The sequence below is a fragment of the Podarcis pityusensis genome, assembly GCF_964106645.2.
Source record: "Podarcis pityusensis genome assembly, chromosome: 9".
NCBI lineage: Eukaryota > Metazoa > Chordata > Lepidosauria > Squamata > Lacertidae > Podarcis > Podarcis pityusensis.
Genome location: NC_138034.1, coordinates 73,867,670 through 73,888,667, shown reverse-complemented (window position 1 = coordinate 73,888,667; position 20,998 = coordinate 73,867,670). Strand labels below are relative to the sequence as shown.

General features: G+C 45.1%; 1 protein-coding gene across 2 annotated transcripts in view; it reads left to right on the top strand.

Moving 5' to 3' along the window:
- Positions 1–13,879: 13,879 nt before the first annotated feature.
- The window catches only part of ALMS1 (ALMS1 centrosome and basal body associated protein), a 69,979-nt gene continuing 62,860 nt past the window's right edge, over positions 13,880–20,998 (top strand). For both annotated transcript variants that reach the window (XM_081020611.1, XM_081020610.1), the window contains exon 1: positions 13,880–14,088. In XM_081020611.1, coding sequence (XP_080876737.1) covers positions 14,053–14,088 — 36 coding nt within the window. In that variant the 5' untranslated portion in view covers positions 13,880–14,052. The remainder of the gene's footprint in view (positions 14,089–20,998) is intronic.

Here is a 20,998-nt window from a genome sequence, read left to right as displayed (position 1 = left end):
AAAAGCTTCCCTAAACAGGGCTGCCTTCAGATGTCTTCTAAAAGTCAGGTAGTTGTTTATCTTCTTGACATCTGATGGGAGGGAAATATTAAGCAGTTTAGAAATGCTTTTAAATAAAACACGGGGGTCATCATCAGCCGAAGCCTGCCCGGTAGGTTTTGGCAGTGGTGTTTACAGATGCTGTGAATATCTGCTGCTTTTACACCGTTTTCTGATCTGCCTGTTTCCTCTTCCCCTCTAGACTGTGTATTCCTCTCCCCACCACAGCCCCAGCATTATTAAGGAATATAGTATGGATGGGTTAATTAAAAATGGCCAATTCATTCTGCAAATGTCTGGTGCTTCATGAGTACTCAATCCTCAGCAACCCACACCTTTCAGGAAAATAGTGATAGCCAAAAATATTTTGAAAAGATGTCCATTTCATAACAGGAACAAAACAGAACACAAGAGATGCAGAATTTAATTGCATGACTAATGTGGTTAATAGCCATTGGCCAATAGCCAAGAAAACAAATCTGTGCTCTAGCGATCTATTAATGGTAGCTGATTACCTGATAAACATAACTAACGGCTACAGATGAGTAGTTTCTACATAATATTGTTGAGATCAGATCCTTGACTTCCTATATTGGGCTTCATTCGCTTGTAAGCCACCTTGGCTGCCCTAGCTGAAAGATATCCTGGAAATACCTTTAGCAAAGGAAGGAAGAAAGAAAGAAATGCAGGTTTTTTCCCCTGTTTATTCAGTTTTCACCCCCATTTGCTATTACAAAGCCCATTGGGAGGTGAGACTGTATCTGGCCTTTATTAAGCGTTGGTTCCGATTTGTTTACAGGGTGGCAATATGACGATGAGCACTGATCCTGATGTGCAGGCAGGGTGTTTATACGTCTTCCCGTTAGTCATAGAATAATTGTAGAGAAATGTTGGAAGGTATGATTATGCATCTTAAAAAGCATCTAGACAGCATCTTAAAAAGCAGAGACATCACCTTGCCAACAAAGGTCCATATAGTTAAAGCTATGGTATTCCCAGTAGTGATGTATGGAAGTGAGAGCTGGACCATAAAGGAGGCTGATCGCCGAAGAAGTGATACTTTTGAATTCTGGTGCTGGAGGAGACTCTTGAGAGTCCCATGGACTGCAAGAAGATCAAACCTCTCCATTCTGAAGGAAATCAGCCCTGAGTGCTCACTGGAAGGACGGATCCTGAAGCTGAGGCTCCAAGACTTTGGCCACCTCATGAGAAGAGAAGACTCCCTGGAAAAGACCCTGATGTTGGGAAAGATGGAGGGCACAAGGAGAAGGGGGCAACAGAGGACGAGATGGTGGGACAGTGTTCTCGAAGCTACCAACATGAGTTTGACCAAACTGCAGGAGGGAGTGGAAGACAGGAGTGCCTGGTGTGCTCTGGTCCAGGGGGTCACGAAGAGTTGGACACGACTAAATGACTAAACAACAACAACATGGCAATATTTTAAGGGGAAAGGAGAGGCTAAGTTCCCAGATCAGAGAAATCCCCTTTCAACAAATGCACTCCTTCAACATGATTTTTGCAGCCGGAATGGCTTCCGGTCTCTCCTTCTTTTCCCGCGTCCCCAGTGTCAGAGCAGCCTTGTCTTCTTCGTTAAATGCACAATTCTCTTTTTTATTTTTAAACTCGCCCACCCCACAGAGTACAACCTGTTCCACCCTGAGTGGCAGGCTTAAAGCAGCCGGTTTTGTAACAATGGACTAGCCAGCAGAGAGTTTTGCCGCTGCAAAATGCTGCCTTTTAAAAGACCAATTTTGTTTCCAGGGAGGGGAGGGGGCTGGTGGGGAGACAGAATCCGAGGCCCCAGCAGGAAAATCCATAAGTGGCGGTATGTGTTTTCCTCAAAGAACCTCCATCAAGCCCATTTGAATCAAATCCAGAAGCTCTTTGTAAGTGCATCATCAGCGCCGAATCCGAACAGATCATATTCTCCCCCCTCCATCTTTCTGGAGCATTAGAGACGTTGTCATGTGGGAAGATTTAAAATAGGCTGTTGCCAACATCCTGCCGGGAGCAACCAAAGCTTGCATAACAGGCGAGTGGAGGAATTATATCAGCACTGGATGGAGGAAAGCCTTTCAGGTAGGAGAGGTGCACCAGTGCCCAAATGCCTTCACGCTTGCATTGTCAATTCCAGCCGCTCCCCACCCTCTGAATCCCACAGGGTTCTCTGATATGTTTCACATTTACAAAGCCAGACTGCAGCCTGCTCCGGATTTATTTATCTGATCCGCGGCTGTGTTCTCACACAGGCCTGTTTACCGGGCAGGCGTCTGCATTTCCGGTGATTTAAACCGAACTTTAAAAAAGTCTGAGCTTTTGGTTGTGAGTGACCCTCCCATATCTTAACATAAGAAGCTCTTCTCTCTAGTTTTGCTATGATTTATCTATTTATTCCTCGCACGGTTTTCTCCCCCTTCCTCATTTAATCTCCAACGACAACCCTGCGAGGTAGGTTAGACAGATGATATGGACCGAGGTTGCACCCAGTGAGCTTCATGGCCAAGTGGGGATTCGAACCTTGTTCTCTCAGGTCCTAAGCCAACGCCCTAGTCCAGGCACCCCCAAACTCGACCCTCCAGATGCTTTTGGGACTACAACTCCCAGCATCCCGAGCTAACAGGACCAGTGGTCAGGGATGATGGGAATTGTAGTCCCAAAACATCTGAAGGGCCGAGTTTGGGTGTGCCTGCTCTAGTCTAACCACTACCTCACACTGCCTACTTTCATGTATCACTACAGTGGTACCTCAGGTTACATACGCTTCAGGTTACATACGCTTCAGGTTACAGACTCGCTAACCCAGAAATAGTGCTTCAGGTTAAGAACTTTGCTTCAGGGTGAGAACAGAAATCGTGCTCCGGCGGCGCAGCAGCAGCTGGAGGCCCCATTAGCTAAAGTGGTACCTCAGGTTAAGAACAGTTTCAGGTTAAGTATGGAACTCCAGAACGAATTAAGTACTTAACCTGAGGTACCACTGTACTTTGTTTTATACTGCTTTGTGTTAAGGGTTTGAAGTGGAAAACAAATATAAAACCTTTATAAACTGCTAAGAAAATACCAGAGTGCCTTCAGACTGAGGCTCTACTGTAAACAACTGTTACTAACAGGGGTGTCCCGTCCCCCCCCCCCCCCAGTATTGGATTTCCACTGAAACGGTAAATCTGGTTTAAGGAGGTGGGGAAATAAAGGTTGTTTTTTTGAGGCAAAGAACATTGTGTGGTGGCTGTGAAAAACCTGTATGCGTGAGGGGCACCAATCCCACAAAAAACACCTGCCTGAAAGCACCTTTACACAAACCATCAGCAATAAGCCTTCAATAAACATGGCTTAGTTTCTCCCAGAGGGAATTGTTGTGGCATCCGTCTGTCTCAAGAGACGTTGGGGTGTGCTGCCCAGTGGGCACAGTATTTCACACTGGCTAAGTTTGTTAAGTTGTGGGTGAACATATCAGACGACACGGCGATTCTTCAGACAGCTCTTGTTTATTCACAGGCCAGAACAGAACTGGGCTGAAGGGTTCAGCCAGCCTGCTTATATAGAGCTCCACTACAAAGCAACAGTAACAACTTTCTGTAACTATCCAATCACTGAACGTCACTTTCAATTCCTTATTTGCATGTGTGGACCTGAGTGAAAACTATCTACAGTATCCCCCTGCTGGCCCAGGGTGAGAACTTCAGTACATAACAAAGTTACCTACCAATTTTCCTCCTGGACCATTATGTTAGTGGCAGCGCAATAACAGTGGAGGCTGGAAAATTAGGGCAAATGGGACCCACCTACAGTATATAGCGGTGTCAGGCGGCAAGTCACTTTGAAACCCCCGACTGTCGGGACTTCAAAGCACAGCACGGGGCTGTTTAAAAGCCCTTTTGCACACAGGGGAACTGACATGCGCAGCTCATGCAGAATCAGTCTCAGCCCCAACGTTAGGAACCTCCTCAGCTCCAGACTCCCCCTGGCCCACTCCAACTTCAATCTTCAATGACAGCGGCTCATGCTCCTGTAGGGCCCCGGGACTCTCCAATTGTATTATTTGGGGTGCAACCGCGTCCTCCTCCATTATCTTCTGCACTTGCCCAGTCAGTACAGATTCATGAGTTGGTCCCTGAATAATTTCTGTATCAATATTCCCTGTTTGCCCACAGTTATTAACCACAACAGTCAAATCCATTTTCTCATTCATCAAGTCCATCTTCTCATGCATCTGTTCCAGCAAGGCACTTGTCTTGCATAAGGCAAGCACCCAGTCTTCCTTCCAGCTCATCTTTAGTCAAGGTCAGAAAAGCTTGTTCCCACGGTCTTAATCTCACATCTGTTGAGCCCTCAAATGTACTGCAGCAACAATTTGACAAGCTCCCTCTAGAGGAGGCAATTTCTATTTGTATCCATTTTTTTTAGGCAAGTCCAACAAAGGAAAATTACTTTCGTTTTTCAGATATTTTGTTTCTTTGGGATGCAAAAGGCAACACTGGAATCAGCTTGTTTCTCTTCTTTAGCTATCTGTCAAAATATTCCATTCACAGTCAAAGAGCCTCTCCAACAATTTCTGTCTCTGACACCCCGTTCCCAGGTTAGAGACGGTGGAAACTTCACTCCCTCTCCTGCTAGGGTTGAACAAAGTTCCCCCCCTTTTCTCCTGCTTCCAAGGGGGTTTCAGTAATTCTGGATGAAGGAAATTTAGACTTTTTTGACAGCTTTCCAGGCTTTAGCTTACAAAGTTTTTGCTTTAGTCTATATACAAAAAGTGGAAGGCGGACTTCCTCTTTTGAACCTTCCTGCTTCGTTACCAAATTAAGAAATTTCTTGATCCAATTTTCCGTTTCTACTCACGGGTACTTGTTTTAAATCCAATTGTCCACAGGAAAAAGTCAGCGCTCTCCGGCAATGGCTGTGCGGCTTCACTCTGTGAAAGTAGCAGTCAGTTTGCAGCACCGCGCTTCTCACCCCACTTTGCTCCGGAGCCCCTAAATGGGATTCCCTGCGAGTAGGGGGGTGCTCCTGGTGCCCTGCCGAACCCCACGTTCCCAGGCTTCCTCCGCCTGGGTTTTCTAGCGGGTCCCCACCTTCGCCGCGGCGGGAAGACCCAGTTTCCACGGAGCCCGTTCCTCCGGACGGAGGAACTCCGCCATTCACCGATGGCGCTGACCCGGAAGTCCTAACGTTGGAGAGACCTTGGAATATGCTTTTAAATACTCTTTGGACTATATTGAGGACTGTGGGGAGTGGGACTGTGGGGAATGGGCGGGTTTGATGAAGGGAGATGGAGACAATTTTGGCTTGGAATCCCCCAGAGGCCTACTCCTCAATGAGAAAGGAAAGAAACTAAGAAAGAGACCAACAAAAGACAAGGAAAAGGGCAAGTATAAACAAGAAGAAGAAGAATTGCAGAAGGGACATGGAAGAGACTTAAGGGCCTCGGACATAAGGCTTCCAGGTTGATGGACTAGATGGAATGGACAGTAAGGACTGACACGATCCGAGACCAGGAAGAAGGGACGTTGGATGAAGATTGGAAGAAAATTTATAAAGAAAATTTTCTATTTAGGGAATTGGCTAAAAATTAATGAATATTAGGGAAAATGTTGGAATGAAACTATATGACTTTAGCAGAAATGATATCAGGAGTAATGTATATTTGATAACTAAGATTCAAGCTTTAAGGTATTTTAGGGTAAGATAAGGTTAAATAAATTAAGGTAATTTGAATAATAGAATATGGGGAAAGATGGAAAGGATTTGTTGAGCTAATTATTAGGTTAAATTAGGTTAGGATAAATTTTTTAACAAAAATTGAGAAAGATGGAAAGAATTTGCTGAAATAACTAATTAAACTAGAATACAAAAAGGGAGGTGTGAGGAAGTCAATGAAACAAGCAAATGGAAGTTTTAGATATGTAATTTGGGATTTGTGTTGTTTTCTTTTTTCTTTTTATCTTTTTGTTGTATTGTTGTATTGGTTTTTGTGTTTTTTCTTTTCTTTTTATGTAGTTTGGTGTTGTTTTTTAATGCTTCTTCCCCCCCCCCTATAATTCTGAAACTAGTAATAAATATTATTTTAAAAAAAACAAAACAAAAAAAACAGAATCAGTCTCAGCCCCCTGCCAATCAGGTGACAAACATCACTCCCCCTGCCATTGGCTGGGGGGCGTGGCATTTAAAAATTGGCCTCGTTGGTCAAATTTGACCCCCTAGCAGGACGAGATTGGCCACAGGCCAAAGGTTAACTACCCCTGATTTGGGTAAATGAGACACTGGCTCACTAAACTGGTTAAAATGACCTAATTCAAAAACGCGTTTCCTGAATCAACGTATCTGAATGTGTGCTTTACGGATCACTGCTCTTCCATCCTATTATTTTCTCTGCCTGCTGCTGTTTATTTTTGCCCTATTGCTCTCGATTTTGCTGTTTAGCTATTATTTTTAATAGTGCTTTATTGTCTAATGACCTGAGGATCTAGTCTGGATGGAAGGTGCAGTATGAAAATATCTGTAGAAGGAGACACATTTATTTTTGTCACTGCGCTGCAGAGTCTTTGGAAATCCGCAACCACTGTGGCCGGAGAAAGGCTTTGACTTTCCGGATTTTAACGTCTTGTCTGCTTTGATTTTTTTGAGGTTCAGCCTCAGTGCTGGGTAATGAGCTATTTTAATTATTCATGCCTTCGTTGAATTAATATACGCATTGCAATTGCATAGATGTTTTGGAAAAAACCATGCCTAAGCTATTCTCAAGGCAGACAAATGAAAGCCACCAATTTGTTCTCGAGGAAAAACAAACAAACCCAGATCTCCCTGCTGCTGGAAAATCAATGCAGCCAACTGGAAAATAATATAACAATAATCAAGTTGAGCATAAAAGGCAGGGTCTGGTCTTTCTTTCAGACATCCTACACCTGACCCTTCTTGTTTAAAGGCAAGAGTATGCAATGGGAGCAAAGGCGGTCAAACACCATTGCTTGTCTTGCTTGTCAATCAGAGCAGGGTCTGTGCATTAATTTGCCAAAACACTGGGAGGCAAGAGCAGGTCTGCTTCCTTACTGAATTGCACCCACTTCGTTTTTTGCTTGCATCTCTGCAGACGAAAGGGTTAGAGTGACATTTTTTTAAAAGCTGCTTAGTTCAGGTTGACCAGCGGATTTGGTCCAATTTATTTAACACTTAATCACAACCGTGGATACAGAAACATGGCAAAGCTAGCAAAGGTTATCGCCAGTTACTTCTGTCGGGAATGGGTCACTGTTCTTACGCCGCAATAAATTTTTTAAATCTTCAAGGTGCCTCAAAACCTTGTTGCAACAGGTTAACAGTGGAGGTCCAAGCCAGTTTGCACTAAATCTTGCTTAGTGGTGGCATATGGCTGCTTTACTCCCTAAACTGCAAGTGGGCTCATGCTGCAACAAAGTGTTGCAGCGAGGAATGCTTCTGCTTAGAGACTTACTGGTGGCTCAATCCCAGCTATATTTCAATCTTCTGATTTCTCCATGGGTCTGGAAAGTGACCTGTGAAGATAGCATGATGGTTCCTTCTGTCCCCATTTATTTCTATGTGTCTCTCCATCTTTCCTACCCACCCCCTGCCTGCACTGAGTGCCATTCCTGGACCGGGAAAAGCCTTGCACAGTAGTTCATGTGCTGGTTACTTCAAGACTGGATTACTGCAATGCGCTCTAAGTGGGGCTTCCCTCGCACTTGAGCCGGAAGCTGCAGTCAGGACTCAGCTGTACAGCTGCAAATAAAACGTTTTAACTGCATTATACAAATGTGCCACTAGGTGGTGATGGTGGACTTATGGCAAATTCAATATATTTTTCAAAACACTTTTTAAAAAGGCATTTTCACAGCGTTTTTAAATATGTGTCTAGATCCCACCTCAGTGCAGAATGCTGCAACACGATTGATGCCAGGCATGAGGCCTTGCCAGCATAACTCCTGTGCAAAGAGATATGTCCTGTTTGATGATAATAGAGATTTTTGGGGATCTTTGGGGTTTGCAGCACCCCTGTACCCCCTTATACATCGGCAGAATCTATACAACCTTTCATGTAAACATCACAATGTGGTAAAAAAGATAGGAATGAAATAAAAAATCGCATCAAAACTTACTTACAGACTGAATAAATTAGCAGCCAGCCTTAGGGAAAAAATGGGTACCTTGTGTTATATTAGTTAATAGCCTCCATATCCAATAAAGTAAAGGTAAAGGGACCCTTGACCATTAGGTCCAGTTGTGGCCGACTCTGGGGTTGTGCGCTCATCTCGCTTTACGGGCCAAGGGAGCCGGCGTTTGTCTGCAGACAGCTTCCGGGTCATAATAATAATAATAATAATAATAATAATAATAACAACACTGGTCAACAACAAATTTGTTGTCTGCGTTTTTTCAGCTGATTTAGGACGAATCTGATGCGCTGAATCCAAAAATCACATTGGTTTTGCTCAATCAGGTCAAGTTTTTGAGCTATGGCCACATGTTGTTTTTTTACGTTTTTGTTCACATGTACGCTTGTGTGGAGCATTTTAGAAGAAGTTGGTGGGGGTAAAATGCCATGTCGAATAATTGTTTTGATTGGAAATGATTATTTTATTGACAAGAAGTATTCGGGTCCGATAGTTCTGGGTGATTATGTCGAAAAGGGATCAGTTTGAAGTCAATAAAACCTCCGTTTTTTCTCGGAAGAGGACTTGGTGTACTGTGCAGATATTGCGCAGCTTCTGCTCAAGCTTGGAGTGCCACAGTACGAACCCAAAGATTGGAGACTGTTCATTGACAGCAGCAAGCGATCACTGAAATGTGTTCTGCTACACAACGGCAACCAGTTTGCCTCTATACCCCTGGCTCACTCGACTACACTGAAGGAGAACTATGAAGCGGTGAAGTATGTGCTGGAGAAAATTGGTTATGATCAGCATAAGTGGTTTATTTGTGTTGACCTGAAGATGGTGAACTTTTTGTTGGGACAACAGTCTGGCTTCACCAAGTACCCATGTTTTCTGTGCATGTGGGATAGTAGGGACCGTGCTCAGCATTACACGAAGAAGGACTGGCCTGTGCGGGAGGAATTGGTGCCTTGCAAAAAAAGGAACGTCATCAACGACCCTCTGGTGGACAGAGACAGAATACTCTTCCCACCGCTGCACATCAAGCTCAGCTTAATCAAGCAGTTCACCAAGGCTCTGGACAAGGATGGTGATTGCTTCACTTACTTGTGCCAGGCTTTTCCAGGATTGACCATGGAGAAGTTGAAACCTGGCATCTTTGACGGTCCTCAGATCCGTCAGCTCATCAGAGATCCAGAGTTCGGAAACTCAATGAACGAAGTGGAACTGGAAGCGTGGAAGGCATTTGTTCTGGTAGTGAAGAACTTTCTTGGCAACAATAAGGCCAGAAATTACGCAGAACTTGTCAACAACATGCTGACTGCTTTCAGAAACCTGGGCTGCAACATGACCGTCAAGATGCACTACCTATTTTCACATATGGACCGGTTTCCTGAGAACCTGGGTTCAATGAGTGACGAGCAGGGGGAGAGATTCCATCAGGACATGAAAGAGATGGAGACCAGGTATCAGGGTCGCTGGGACGCAGTCATGATGGCTGACTACTGTTGGACTCTGAAGAGAGACCTCCCTGCTGCTGAGCATTCCAGGAGTTCCAAGAAACGGAAGTTCAAGCCCTGAAGTTTGAAAAATGGTGAAGCAACATGCAATTTACGTGTACTTACCTTTATCAATGCCCACCATTCAGTTTACAGTAAACCTGACCTGATGGAGAGAAACGGATGCCATTTCCTGATTCAGCAGTGCAAAAATACCCTAAATCAGTTGTAGAAATCTAGACAACATTCAAAAAGTAAAAAATTGTTGCCCAGTGTAATATTTTTTTATTTATACCCTGCCCTCCCCAGCCAAGACCGGGCCATAGCTGTCAAGTGTCCCTTATTTGAAGGGACAGTCCCTTATTCCAGCGCCATGTCCCGCTGCTGTCCCTTATTGATGGATGTCCCTTAAAGGATGCCCCTTAAATTTCAAAGGAAGCAGCTCCTCTCCCTCCCTTCCTACCGGCCAGGGAGGAGGGAGGCTCCAACTGTGTTGCTTGGCTGTGTTGCTCACCCAATAAGAAGTCTAAGAACGACTGGGGGGTGGAGCTTGCATGCCTTGTGTGTGGCTAGTTAATGCAAGCTGAGGAGTTTTTTGAATGCTGGACGCCATTTTGTTGCACGTGCTGCTGCAAACTTTGCAGTGCAAAGCCAGGCTGGGGAGCCATCTTAAGTTGAGGCTGCATAGGCCTTGTGGTGCATGTGATTCAGATTCTAGTCAGTTGAACCTCTGGTTACAAAGTTGGTTGGACAGTGTTCGCGAAGCTACCCAGCATGAGTTTGACCAGACGGCAGGAGGACAGGAAGACTGGAGTGCCTGAAACAGGTGAGGCTGCAGGTCCCTTATTTGGGCTGCTGGTCCCTTATTTTCAAGGCTGCTGGTCCCTTATTTTCAAATCTGTAAGTTGACAGCTATGGACCGGGCTCAGGGCGGCTAACAACCAATAATAAAAACAAGTTGATTAAAATACAATTTAAAAGATTAAGATACAACATTAAAACATTAGAATGCAGCCTCTTCACAGGAGGAGAAATGAAAAAAGAAAGAGGGGGAGGGAATCAAGTTGATTCTAAGCCAAAGGCCAGGTTGAACAACTCTGTCTTACAGGCCCTGCGGAAAGAAATCAGTTCCCGCAGGGCCCTGGTCTCATGAGACAGAGCGTTCCACAAGGCCGGGGCCAGTGTTGAGAAGGCCCTGCCTCTGCTTTGAGGCTAATCTAACTTCCTTAGGGCCCGGGACCTCTAGGGTGTTGCTATATATGGACCTTAACGTCCTCCGTGGGGCATACCGGGAGAGGTGGTCCCGTAGGTACGAGGTTCCTAGGCCGCGAAGGGCTTTAAAGGTCAAAACCAGCACCTTAAATCTGACCCTGTACTCCACCGGGAGCCAGTGGAGCTGGAAGCACTGGGTGAATGTGCTCCTATGGCAGAGATCCCGTGAGGAGCCTCGCTGCAGCATTCTGCACCCACTGGAGTTTCTGGGACAGCTTCAAGGGCAGCCCCGCGGAGAGCGAATTACAGTAGTCAAGCCTGGAGGTGACCATCGCATGGATCACTGTGGCCAGCATGACTAAGCCGCTTCTGGCGAACCAGAGCAACACACGCAAACGTTGTTTACCTTCCCGCTGGAGCGGTACCTATTTATCTACTTGCACTTTGACGTGCTTTTGAACAGCTAGGTTGGCAGGAGGAGGGACCGAGCAACAGGAGCTCACCCCGTCACGGGGATTCGAACTGCCAACCTTCTGATCGGCAAGCCCTAGGCTCTGTGGTTTTCACCACAGCACATATGTCTTTTTCAGTAGATTTTATTAAAGCTTAAAAGAAGGTATGCGAAGATTAATATCAACTGCAAAAGACATTTTATCAATATCCAGTAAAAAGGTAAAGGGACCCCTGACCGTTAGGTCCAGTTGTGGCCAACTCTGGGGTTGCGCACTCATCTCGCTTTATTGGCCGAGGGAGCCGGCGTACAGCTTCCGGGTCATGTGGCCAGCATGACTAAGCCGCTTCTGGCGAACCAGAGCAGCGCACGGAAATGCTGTTTACCTTCCTGCCGGAGTGGTACCTATTTATCTACTTACACTTTGACGTGCTTTCGAACTGCTAGGTTGGCAGGAGATCAATATCCAGTGGTGGATATTAAATATATATGCAATTCACAAAGAATCATAGAATTGTAGAGTTGGAAGAGACCACCAAGGGCCATCTAGCCTGTAGGAGCAGTCTGGATAGTTAGCATTGGTAAAGACTTGACATTTTTATCCCCAAAAAAGTTTTTGAGGCTGCATTTTAATGTTGTATTTTAATCTTGTTTTTTAAGCTGTATTGCAATCAATTGTTTTTATATTTGGTGTTAGCCGCCCTGAGCCTGGTCTTGGCTGGGGAGGGCGGGGTATAAATAAAATTTATTATTATTATTATTAGCCTGATATGTACTCAGCTCAATCCTAGAACAATAGGATCCAGAATGCAGCAGTCTGATTGGTCTGCACAAGCAACCCAATCCATCTCCGGGTGGAAGTGAATCCGAAACCTGATTGGCCTGCAGGAGCAGCCAATCAGGCAACTGGAGGAAGTGAATCCGAAACCTGATTGGCCTACAGTAGCAGCCCGAAATTAGCCAATGATGCGGGGCCCATTGTGTATATAATGCACTCTATATATATAGCTAGACGTTTTGGGGAAGGTTTCATTCATTGCTACTAAGAGCTGAAGAAAGAGCATGAAATTCACATTCGACTTGGAGTATATTTCATAGCCCAACCTCCTGCATTGCAAGAATCTCAGCTAAAGCATCCATGACGGACGGCCACCCAACCTCTGCTTGTTGTTTAGTCATTTAGTTGTGTCCGACTCTTCATGACCCCATGGACCAGAGCATGCCAGGCACTCCTGTCTTCCACTGCCTCCTGCAGTTTGGTCAAACTCATCCTGGTAGCTTAGGGAACACTGTCCCACCATCTCCTCCTCTGTCGTCCCCTTCTCCTTGCGCCCTCCATCTTTCCCAACATCAGGGTCTTTTCCAGGGAGTCTTCTCTTCTCATGAGGTGCCCAAAGTCTTGGAGCCTCAGCTTCAGGATCTGTCCTTCCAGTGAGCACTCAGGGCTGATGTGCAATTCAGCGGCCCAGGAGTAGATGTTTTTTTAGACTCACAGATGGAGCAAATTTGTCTCCTGTTGCTCTAGGAGGTAGGACTTGAACCCAATGGGGTTCAGTTGGCAAGACCAAGGATTTAAAGGAATTCCTGGTGGTTATTAGCTGTCCAACTGCCTCAGAGGATGGTGAGACCACCTTCATGGCATACTTTTTCTTTTAATTTTGGAACTCTTTAAGTAATATTTTTTTGTTTCATAAAAACAGTTTCTACGCTAATGCAATTCTGGTTCTAAACACAGCATAAGGGGTTTCTGTAGTATAGTGTGTTTTAAAATGGGGTTTTAGAGTTTTTAGGGGGTTTTGAATGTTTTATGTAGTAGTTTTTATGTAGTTTTATGTAGTTTTGTGGTAGTTTTATGTAGTTTTATGTAGTTTTGTGGTAGTTTTATGTAGTTTTTATGTAGTTTTATGTAGTTTTCAATTTCATTGTTCCGCAAGGGACAATGACAATAAAGATATCGTATCGTATCGCTTTGTTGTCAAAACTGATAAACTTTGGAGCGGTTTACAAAAAGAACACAACGATGAAATTACATGGGGGGAAAACCTTTCAGTCTAAGTATTTCAAACATTAAATTTTTTTTTAATCCCTCTTGTCATTCCTGGCAGATGGACTAGATGGCCTCTGGGGCGCCCTCCAAATCTAGGACTATTGAGAAATTCATGGAGGAGGAAAAACGTTATCCAGGATTATGAACTGTGAGGGCTGAGTGGAGCCTCCATGTTCAGAGGCAGTCAGCAGGCCAGTAGGGAATGTTGTCATCCGGGTCTTTCAAAATCTCAACGCCCCCCCCCCCCACTTTCCCGCCTGAGAGCGCGCACGGCCACGCAGCTGGAGGCTCCGCCCTCTTTCGCGGAGCCCCTCGCCCAATGGCAGCGAGGCACGCTCGGAGCCTTCCAGCCCATTGGCTCCTGGACCTAGGACGGACGTTCAGCCTTTTGCCCGCCCCGTCGCTTGCGCGCGCACCTTCGCTTTCTCTCCAACGGCTCCCTCCTTCGCTCGCGCCGGCGTCGGGCGGGAGGAAGCCCCGCCCCCTCCCACCCTCCTTAGAGCGAGTCCCTAACAACGAGCGAGCGGGAAGAGAGCGGCCCCGCGGGCGCATGCGCATGCGCGCTTCTCCTCGACTCGGGAGGCTTGCTCGGGAGCGGGAGGGAGAAAAGAGGGCGGGGGGCGCTGAAAGGGGCGGAGCTTTAAGCCACCCCCCCCCACTGTTGCCGTTACTAGCGCCCCCGACTCCCTTCAACTCCCCACAGCCATGGAGGGGCCTGAGAAGGAGGAGGGCCAAGTTCCCGTGAGTATGAGGGGGTGGGGGGCTTTAATATGGGGTGAGGGGATTTAATTGGGGGTGGGGGGTTTAATTGGGGGTGAGGGGCTTTAATTGAAGGCGTGGGGGCTTTAATTGGGGGTGGGGCTTTAATTGGAGGGGTGGGGATTTAATATGGGGTGAGGGGATTTAATTGGGGGTGAGGGGCTTTAATTTGGGGTGGGGCTTTAATTGGAGGGGTGGGGGATTTAATATGGGGTGAGGGGATTTAATTGGGGGTGGGGGCCTTAATTGGAGGTGGGGGTGGTTTAATTGGGGGTAGGGGAATTTAATTGGGGGTGAGAGGATTTAATTGGAGGGGTGGGGGCTTTAATTGGGGGTGGGGGCTTTAATTGGGGTGGCGGAATTTAATTGGGGGTGAGGGGCTTTAATGTGGCTGGGGAAACCCAGCCAGATTAATATAACATTATTATTATTATTATTAATATTAATATTACCAATATTAGCATTATTATTATGGAGGTGAGGGAGCTTTAATGGGGGCTTTAATTGGGGGTGGGGCTTTAATTAGGGGGAGAGGGCTTTCAGTTGGGGGGCTTCTTTTAAGGGCATTTCACTGCCCCCCTCCCTTTCATAATAATGTGGGGGGATTTTTGTGCTTGCATGTGTGGAAATGCATCAGAAAGGGAAATCCTATCCCCCCATATTAAAACAAAAAGTTATAAATGATGTGTCTGTGTCTGCGCACACTTTGAACTTGCAGACCCCCCCCCCAAATGTGTTTCCCATGGTGCTAGTCCACAGTGTGGAGCAGGGAGCACCTTGTCCCGTCCCCCCCCCGTCCCCCGCAAATCTCTACCTCTCTTGGTTTATATCAGAGCTTTCCAAACTTTTCATGTCGGTGACACACTTTTTAGACACGCATCATTTCGCGACACAGTAATTCAGTTTTACTAGCAAACTGGAGGTTTAGCTAACTCCTTATGAGAGCTTTCGCTTGACACAGCTAACCGTTGCAGCTGACACACTAAGGTGTCGCGACACACAGTTTGGATAGCTCTGATTTATAAGGATGGTATGTTTTATCTTGGGTTTGTAACCTTTTATGCAAACTGCCTGATACGTACAATAAGTTGGCTGCTGTTTTTGTTGCGCAGGTTTGTGACTTTAGATATGGCACATTTCCTTACCTGGCATTCAGTGTAGGAGTTCTCATTAATACAGTGCATTTGCATGCCCTTGGTTAGATTTGTTAAAAGTTAAGTTTGCTTTTAATAAGTCTTTCCGCTGGTAACATCCAGTCATACCAAAATTATCTTATATCAGTGATAAATTAATCTTGGGATTTGTATTTAATCATTAAGGGTAGGTTCTTCTTGTAGCTCTATAGGAATGTTGTTTTGCGTGGCGAGTTCCCGCCTCCCCCCAGTAGGAATAAAGAGACAGGACACAATTATTTAAGGTTAATGGGCTAAAATTGGCCACAACTTTATTGGTTACGGGTAAGAGCGGTATTGGCTTAGGCATTGGTCCTATCAGACTATCCTTCTTCAGCCTGTTTGCTTGAAAACCGGGAAGGGTTAACACCAGCAGAGGGAGCCCTGCTGATGAACATCAACTAGGTACTCCCCCGGGTCACCGACCGGGGGCGCACTTTAGGTCCTGGCCTCCATAGGGTTCGGACGAGGCAACGCCCCCCGGAATCTTTTACCGGACTACCCTTCAACAGTTGGGGGAGGTGATGGCGTTCCTCCCCCACCAAGACATCTACATAACAATACCCCTACCAATACCTAACCGCCAAAACCAAGGAGTTGTGACGATTTGCTACTAGGTAGGTGAAAAACCAAATGGCCAGTGCCAATTTGCCAAGTGGAAAAAAATCCTACCAGGCCCCGTAAGGGCGACCAACCAAGTCCATAGCAAGTTCAGAAGGGAAACCTTAAAGGGCGGGCGGGTGGGAAACCACAACAGCTACGCGGACCAAAGAGGGAGATCCCTGGGCCGCGAGGCCTGAGGATTCCCCGGATCGCGCGGGGCTGGAAGCCAGCCTCCGTGCGCGTGTTGGGGGCGTGAGCCCGCAACCCCACCTCCTCCTGATGTCGGAAGTGGCTTAACAGAACAGGGGCAGCCAAACTGAAGGCCCTGCTTAGAGTTGCTGCGGCATGGGCTTCTGATATTTTAGGGACTTAAGGGAGAATCTGTCCTGCGGAATTTAGTGACCTACCATATATGAAGGATAAGTTGGTCTCTGAAGTAATGTAGTTCTGAGCTGCATAGGGCCTTATATCTTCTTGCCAAAATCTCATAATTGGCCTCGCCGCAGGTTGGCGACAATGCAAGGAGTTAAGCTGCCTTCAGGCATCCTGGGTTTTGATCTCTGCACCAACGGCAGCCCGTCGACCATCCACAAGGGTAGCCCCACATACAGCCCATTGCAGTAATCTGAATTAGCATTGTTGCTTTCATAAGTGAAGGAAAGACACTAGGAGTTTAGCAGGGGATGTGGGATTTGCAAGTAAACTGCTTACAGTGTGCCTGAGTGAAGTTTATTTTATTATTTGCTATAATTGTTCTCCAGTGAAAATTCCCAGGGCATTTTATAATGGAGAGGAGAACAGAAATGTAGGAAGGGAATCACTTGCCCTTTTTCAAAAGCAAGGCACGCCAGCTGTGACCTTCTTTTGAGGTCTTGCTGAGCAGATACTTTCCTTGTAAATAAATATGTACTATTTTTATTTTGCCGTGAATTTTCAGTCCTGCATATGGGCCTGTGTGTTTTCAAAAAATAATATGAAAATTAGTTTTATTTTACACTGGCCACATTCGGAAGTAACAGTTCTCCCTTCCTGCCCACCAAACCATGGAGCAGCTGGCTTAGAATTGTACTTGTAGCTTTTCAGAAACAAACCACATGTTGCTGGTTTGGGTGTAATGCTAAGTTGGCCACTCCTTGGTTTGTCCCTATGCTAGGAGGAAGGAGGTGTGAAGTATCATCTGGAACTGTGATGATGTAAAGCTTTCAGATCTGTTTGCCACTGCTTTGTGGATGCCTGTGACTTTAATTTCTGGAAGTCAAAATATGTATTTGTCTAGGCTAGGAGGATCCTCTAAACCAGGGTTTCCCAAACTTGGGTCTCCAGCTGTTTTTGAACTACAATTCCCATCATCCCCTACCACTGCTCCTGCCCGCTGGGGAATCATGGGAGTTGTAGTCCAAAAACAGCTGGAGACCCAGCTTTGGGAAACCCTGTTCTAAACCATGGAGAACCATCGTGAACTAGTATTATGGATGTGTGAGCTCTGTTGTGGCATACAGTACTTTTATTTTTTATTTTTTTATTTTTTTAAATAATATTTATTGAGATTTAAAAGATTACAAAAAGAAAAGATAGATAACAACATGTTAAACAGAAAAACAAAGCATCATATCACAATATCAAAAAGAGAAAAAAAAAGAAAAAAGAAAAAGAAATACAAAAATATATACAACAAATCTTCCCATAATTTATCTTTCATTTGCTTATTTCTTTGACCTCCTCATGCTTCCCCTTTTTGTATTCTAGTTCAATTAGCTATTTCAGCAAGACCTTTCCATCTTTTCCAGTTTTTATCCTCTATTTTATCTTAATATATTATAGCTTTACTTTCCCTCCTTTCACCATTTAACAATCTATTTTTTCTTAAACCTTTATAGCATTTCTGCTATAAAGTACTTTTAGTGGCATTCTAGTGGGAGGGTAGAGTGGATGCAGCCTTTTGCCCCATGTGTTTGTGGGGTAGCTGTGGATGGTTGTCACCTAACTTACTCATGCTTGAGCGAAAACATTGCTTCTACAGGCATCCTGGTTTGAGCATGTTTGTTCTGAAGCAAGTCCCTACTGAAGTCCAATTAGACATGTTTATGTTTGGGGTGTAAATTAGTATCTTCAGCTGTCGATGTTCGCAGCCGTTCTTGATTTTTTTTTATTAAGCATAACATGTAATTATCAGAGCCTAAGAGAGGCTTGATATTCACTGCCAGTTTTCAAGCACAGAAAATCAATTCGGACTCTAGTGAACCTAGGGATGAGTGATACTTCAAATTGAAATAATCCAAATTCCCTTCTATTTGTACCTGGGGTGGGTTACTTCCTACCTGTGAGCCAAATCAAAACCCTTTAAAACTGCATCTCTTGCAGTTAATTCATAGTTTTAAACAATTAAATAGTGTGATTTATATTTGTTCCCAACCCGTCTCTACTCTCTAGGGTGTATCATTAGTTTTGTACTTCTGAGAGAGACTAGAAGGAGTTAGCTGTGGAGCAAGGCAGGGCTTCACATGAAATTAAACTCAGGATGTGTCTGTCTTCCTTCCACTTGCCTCTGTCTAGATTCTGTTGAATAAGCAAGGTTGACCTGTGAGTGTTGCTGAAATAGTATGCAAGCTTTAATGCTATATAGAAGACTTCACCGGGCTGAAAGAACTTTTTTATTCTCAGCTAATAAACTTGTTGGCAAGACAGGCAGGAGCGATGCCCACCATTTTACCTGCTTGAAATGAGATTTTTGGATATTTTTTCCTTTAAAATATAAAGCGCTATAGAAATGAAATTAATAAAGATAATGCCAAGGTGCTTAAACATTCCATTGTGCCATTTGGCGATTAGCTTATATATCTGTTTCTAACACTGTGTCTGGTACAGTGGTGCCCCGCAAGACGAAAAACCCGCTAGACGAAAGGGTTTTCCGTTTTTCGATGCGCTTCGCAAGACGAATTTCCCTATGGGCTTGCTTCGTCTTGCGAGTCTTGCAATTTTTTTCACCCCCCCCCTTTTTCTAAGCCGCTAAGCCGCTAATAGCCTTTTAGCCGCTAAGCCTTTAATAGCCGCTAAACCACTAATAGCGCTAATCTGCTAAGCCGCTAATAGGGTTGCTTCGTAAGACGAAAAAACCGCTAGACAAACAGACTCGCGGAACGGATTATTTTCGTCTTGCGAGGCACCACTGTACAACCCTCCCTTCAACTTCTGTGCGGCAGACAACGCAAGTATCGGAGTTCTGGGAAACCTGAATAATCCTGGCATACTGCACAACTCCTTTGGTTAAGCAGCTAGAGCGAATACTTTATTTTTCTTGGCAACAAGGTTTTGTGACCTGTCAAAATATCCCAGTCAGGAACTGATCAGTGGAGGTGCTCATTGCACAGTACGCGTCCTTTGCTGACTGTTTCTACTCCAATTAGGAGTTAGCTAATTCTGAGGGGACAGGTGGATTGTGCCACACATGATAAACTCTGCTGGTTCTATAGCATTGGCTGCATTCAGACCTCATTATAAACTGTTGTTTATTGTAATGGGAGCAAGGCTAGACACCCTGCAGGAATCCAGAAGCTTTTGCTTCCAGTTACAATTAGCTAAAGTTTAGTGTTGTTTCAAACCCTCTGTAAGATTGTTGGTTCTTCTGAATCTCCATGCATGAAAGTTCGCAGGTAGCTGCGGTGTTAAAACCTGCTTTTGGTTGTGTATGATGTCAGGTTTAGACCATCAAAGCCATTTCCCCCTCTGAAATTTAGTTTTGGGCTGTTCTCTAGGGCTGGGCAATGTCTGGTTTCCAGCATCGCAATACTGTATAACACCAGCTAAACATTGTGATATACCGATATATCACAATGTCTGTAATAAGGGTGGAACTACATAGAGGCATAGGGACGCAGGTGGCGCTGTGGTCTAAACCAGAGAGCCTAGGGCTTTCCGATTGCAAGGTTGGCAGTTTGAATCCCCACGACGGGGTGAGCTCCCGTTGTTCGGTCCCAGTTCCTGCCCACCTAGCAGTTCAAAAGCACGTCAAGTGCAAGTAGATAAATAGGTACCGCTCTGGTGGGAAGGTAAACAGTGTTTCCGTGCGCTGCTCTGGTTTGTCAGAAGCGGCTTAGTCATTCTGGCCACATGACCCGGAAGCTGTCTGTGGACAAACGCTGGCTCCCTCAGCCTATAGAGCGAGATGAGTGCGCAACCTCAGAGTCGTCCACGACTGGACCTAACTGTCAGGGGGTACCTTTACCTTGATGTAGAGGCATGGGCTGGCTTCGCGGTTTTCCCTGCATTGTGATTTTGGCATCACATGCACACGCACCATGGTTCACGATATTGCCAGATCAAACATTATGAAACCAATATCGTGATATGCACTTCAAACCAAGTTGGGATGATATATTGCCCAGCCCTACTGTTCATTCCTTGTCTGCTAAACTGTAGTACATGCTTCCCCAAAGTCTTCGAAAAGAACAAGGGGAGTGAACAAGCCAACAGGCACATTTTCTTTCCCTAGCATGCATATTTCCTTCCTTTATTCATGGCGTGGAATTTTCTGAATGTTTGTGGCTGTAAAACTATCGAGAATTTCTCATCCTCTTCTTGGTTGTCTCCTGTATAACAATTTCTACTTTTAACGCTGAGCTGTTACATGCAAAAGGTCCCAGGCATCTCTCCTGGTAGGACTGTGCAGGCTTCTTTTCCGAAACCTTGGAGAGACGCTGATAGTTGGTGTCAAGAATACTGAGCTAGATGGACCACTGGCTTGATCTGGATGAGACAGCTTCCTAGGTTCCTTATTTATTTTCTCTCAGCTCTGTGTTTACTGCTTGAATGATCCATTTCTTTAGGGACAGCATTTCCCTAGGGACAACATACATGGGTCTTAACATTTATTCCACTTTAGGTTGATGGTTTCACATCTTCACTGTTTACAGTAGACTCTAGTCTGGTTATCTATTATTTGCCTAGCCTGAAATCATTGGTTGTTGTTTTAGTTTTCTTAAATACAGCAGGTGCTTGAGAGTTTTTCTGCCTTGCCCATTGATCGATACAGCTGTGATGAAATGAGCATAGTTCATAGCTGTCAGTGTCTCCCCCCCCAAAAAATATATATTTTAGTGAAGAGAACTAATTCTTGCACT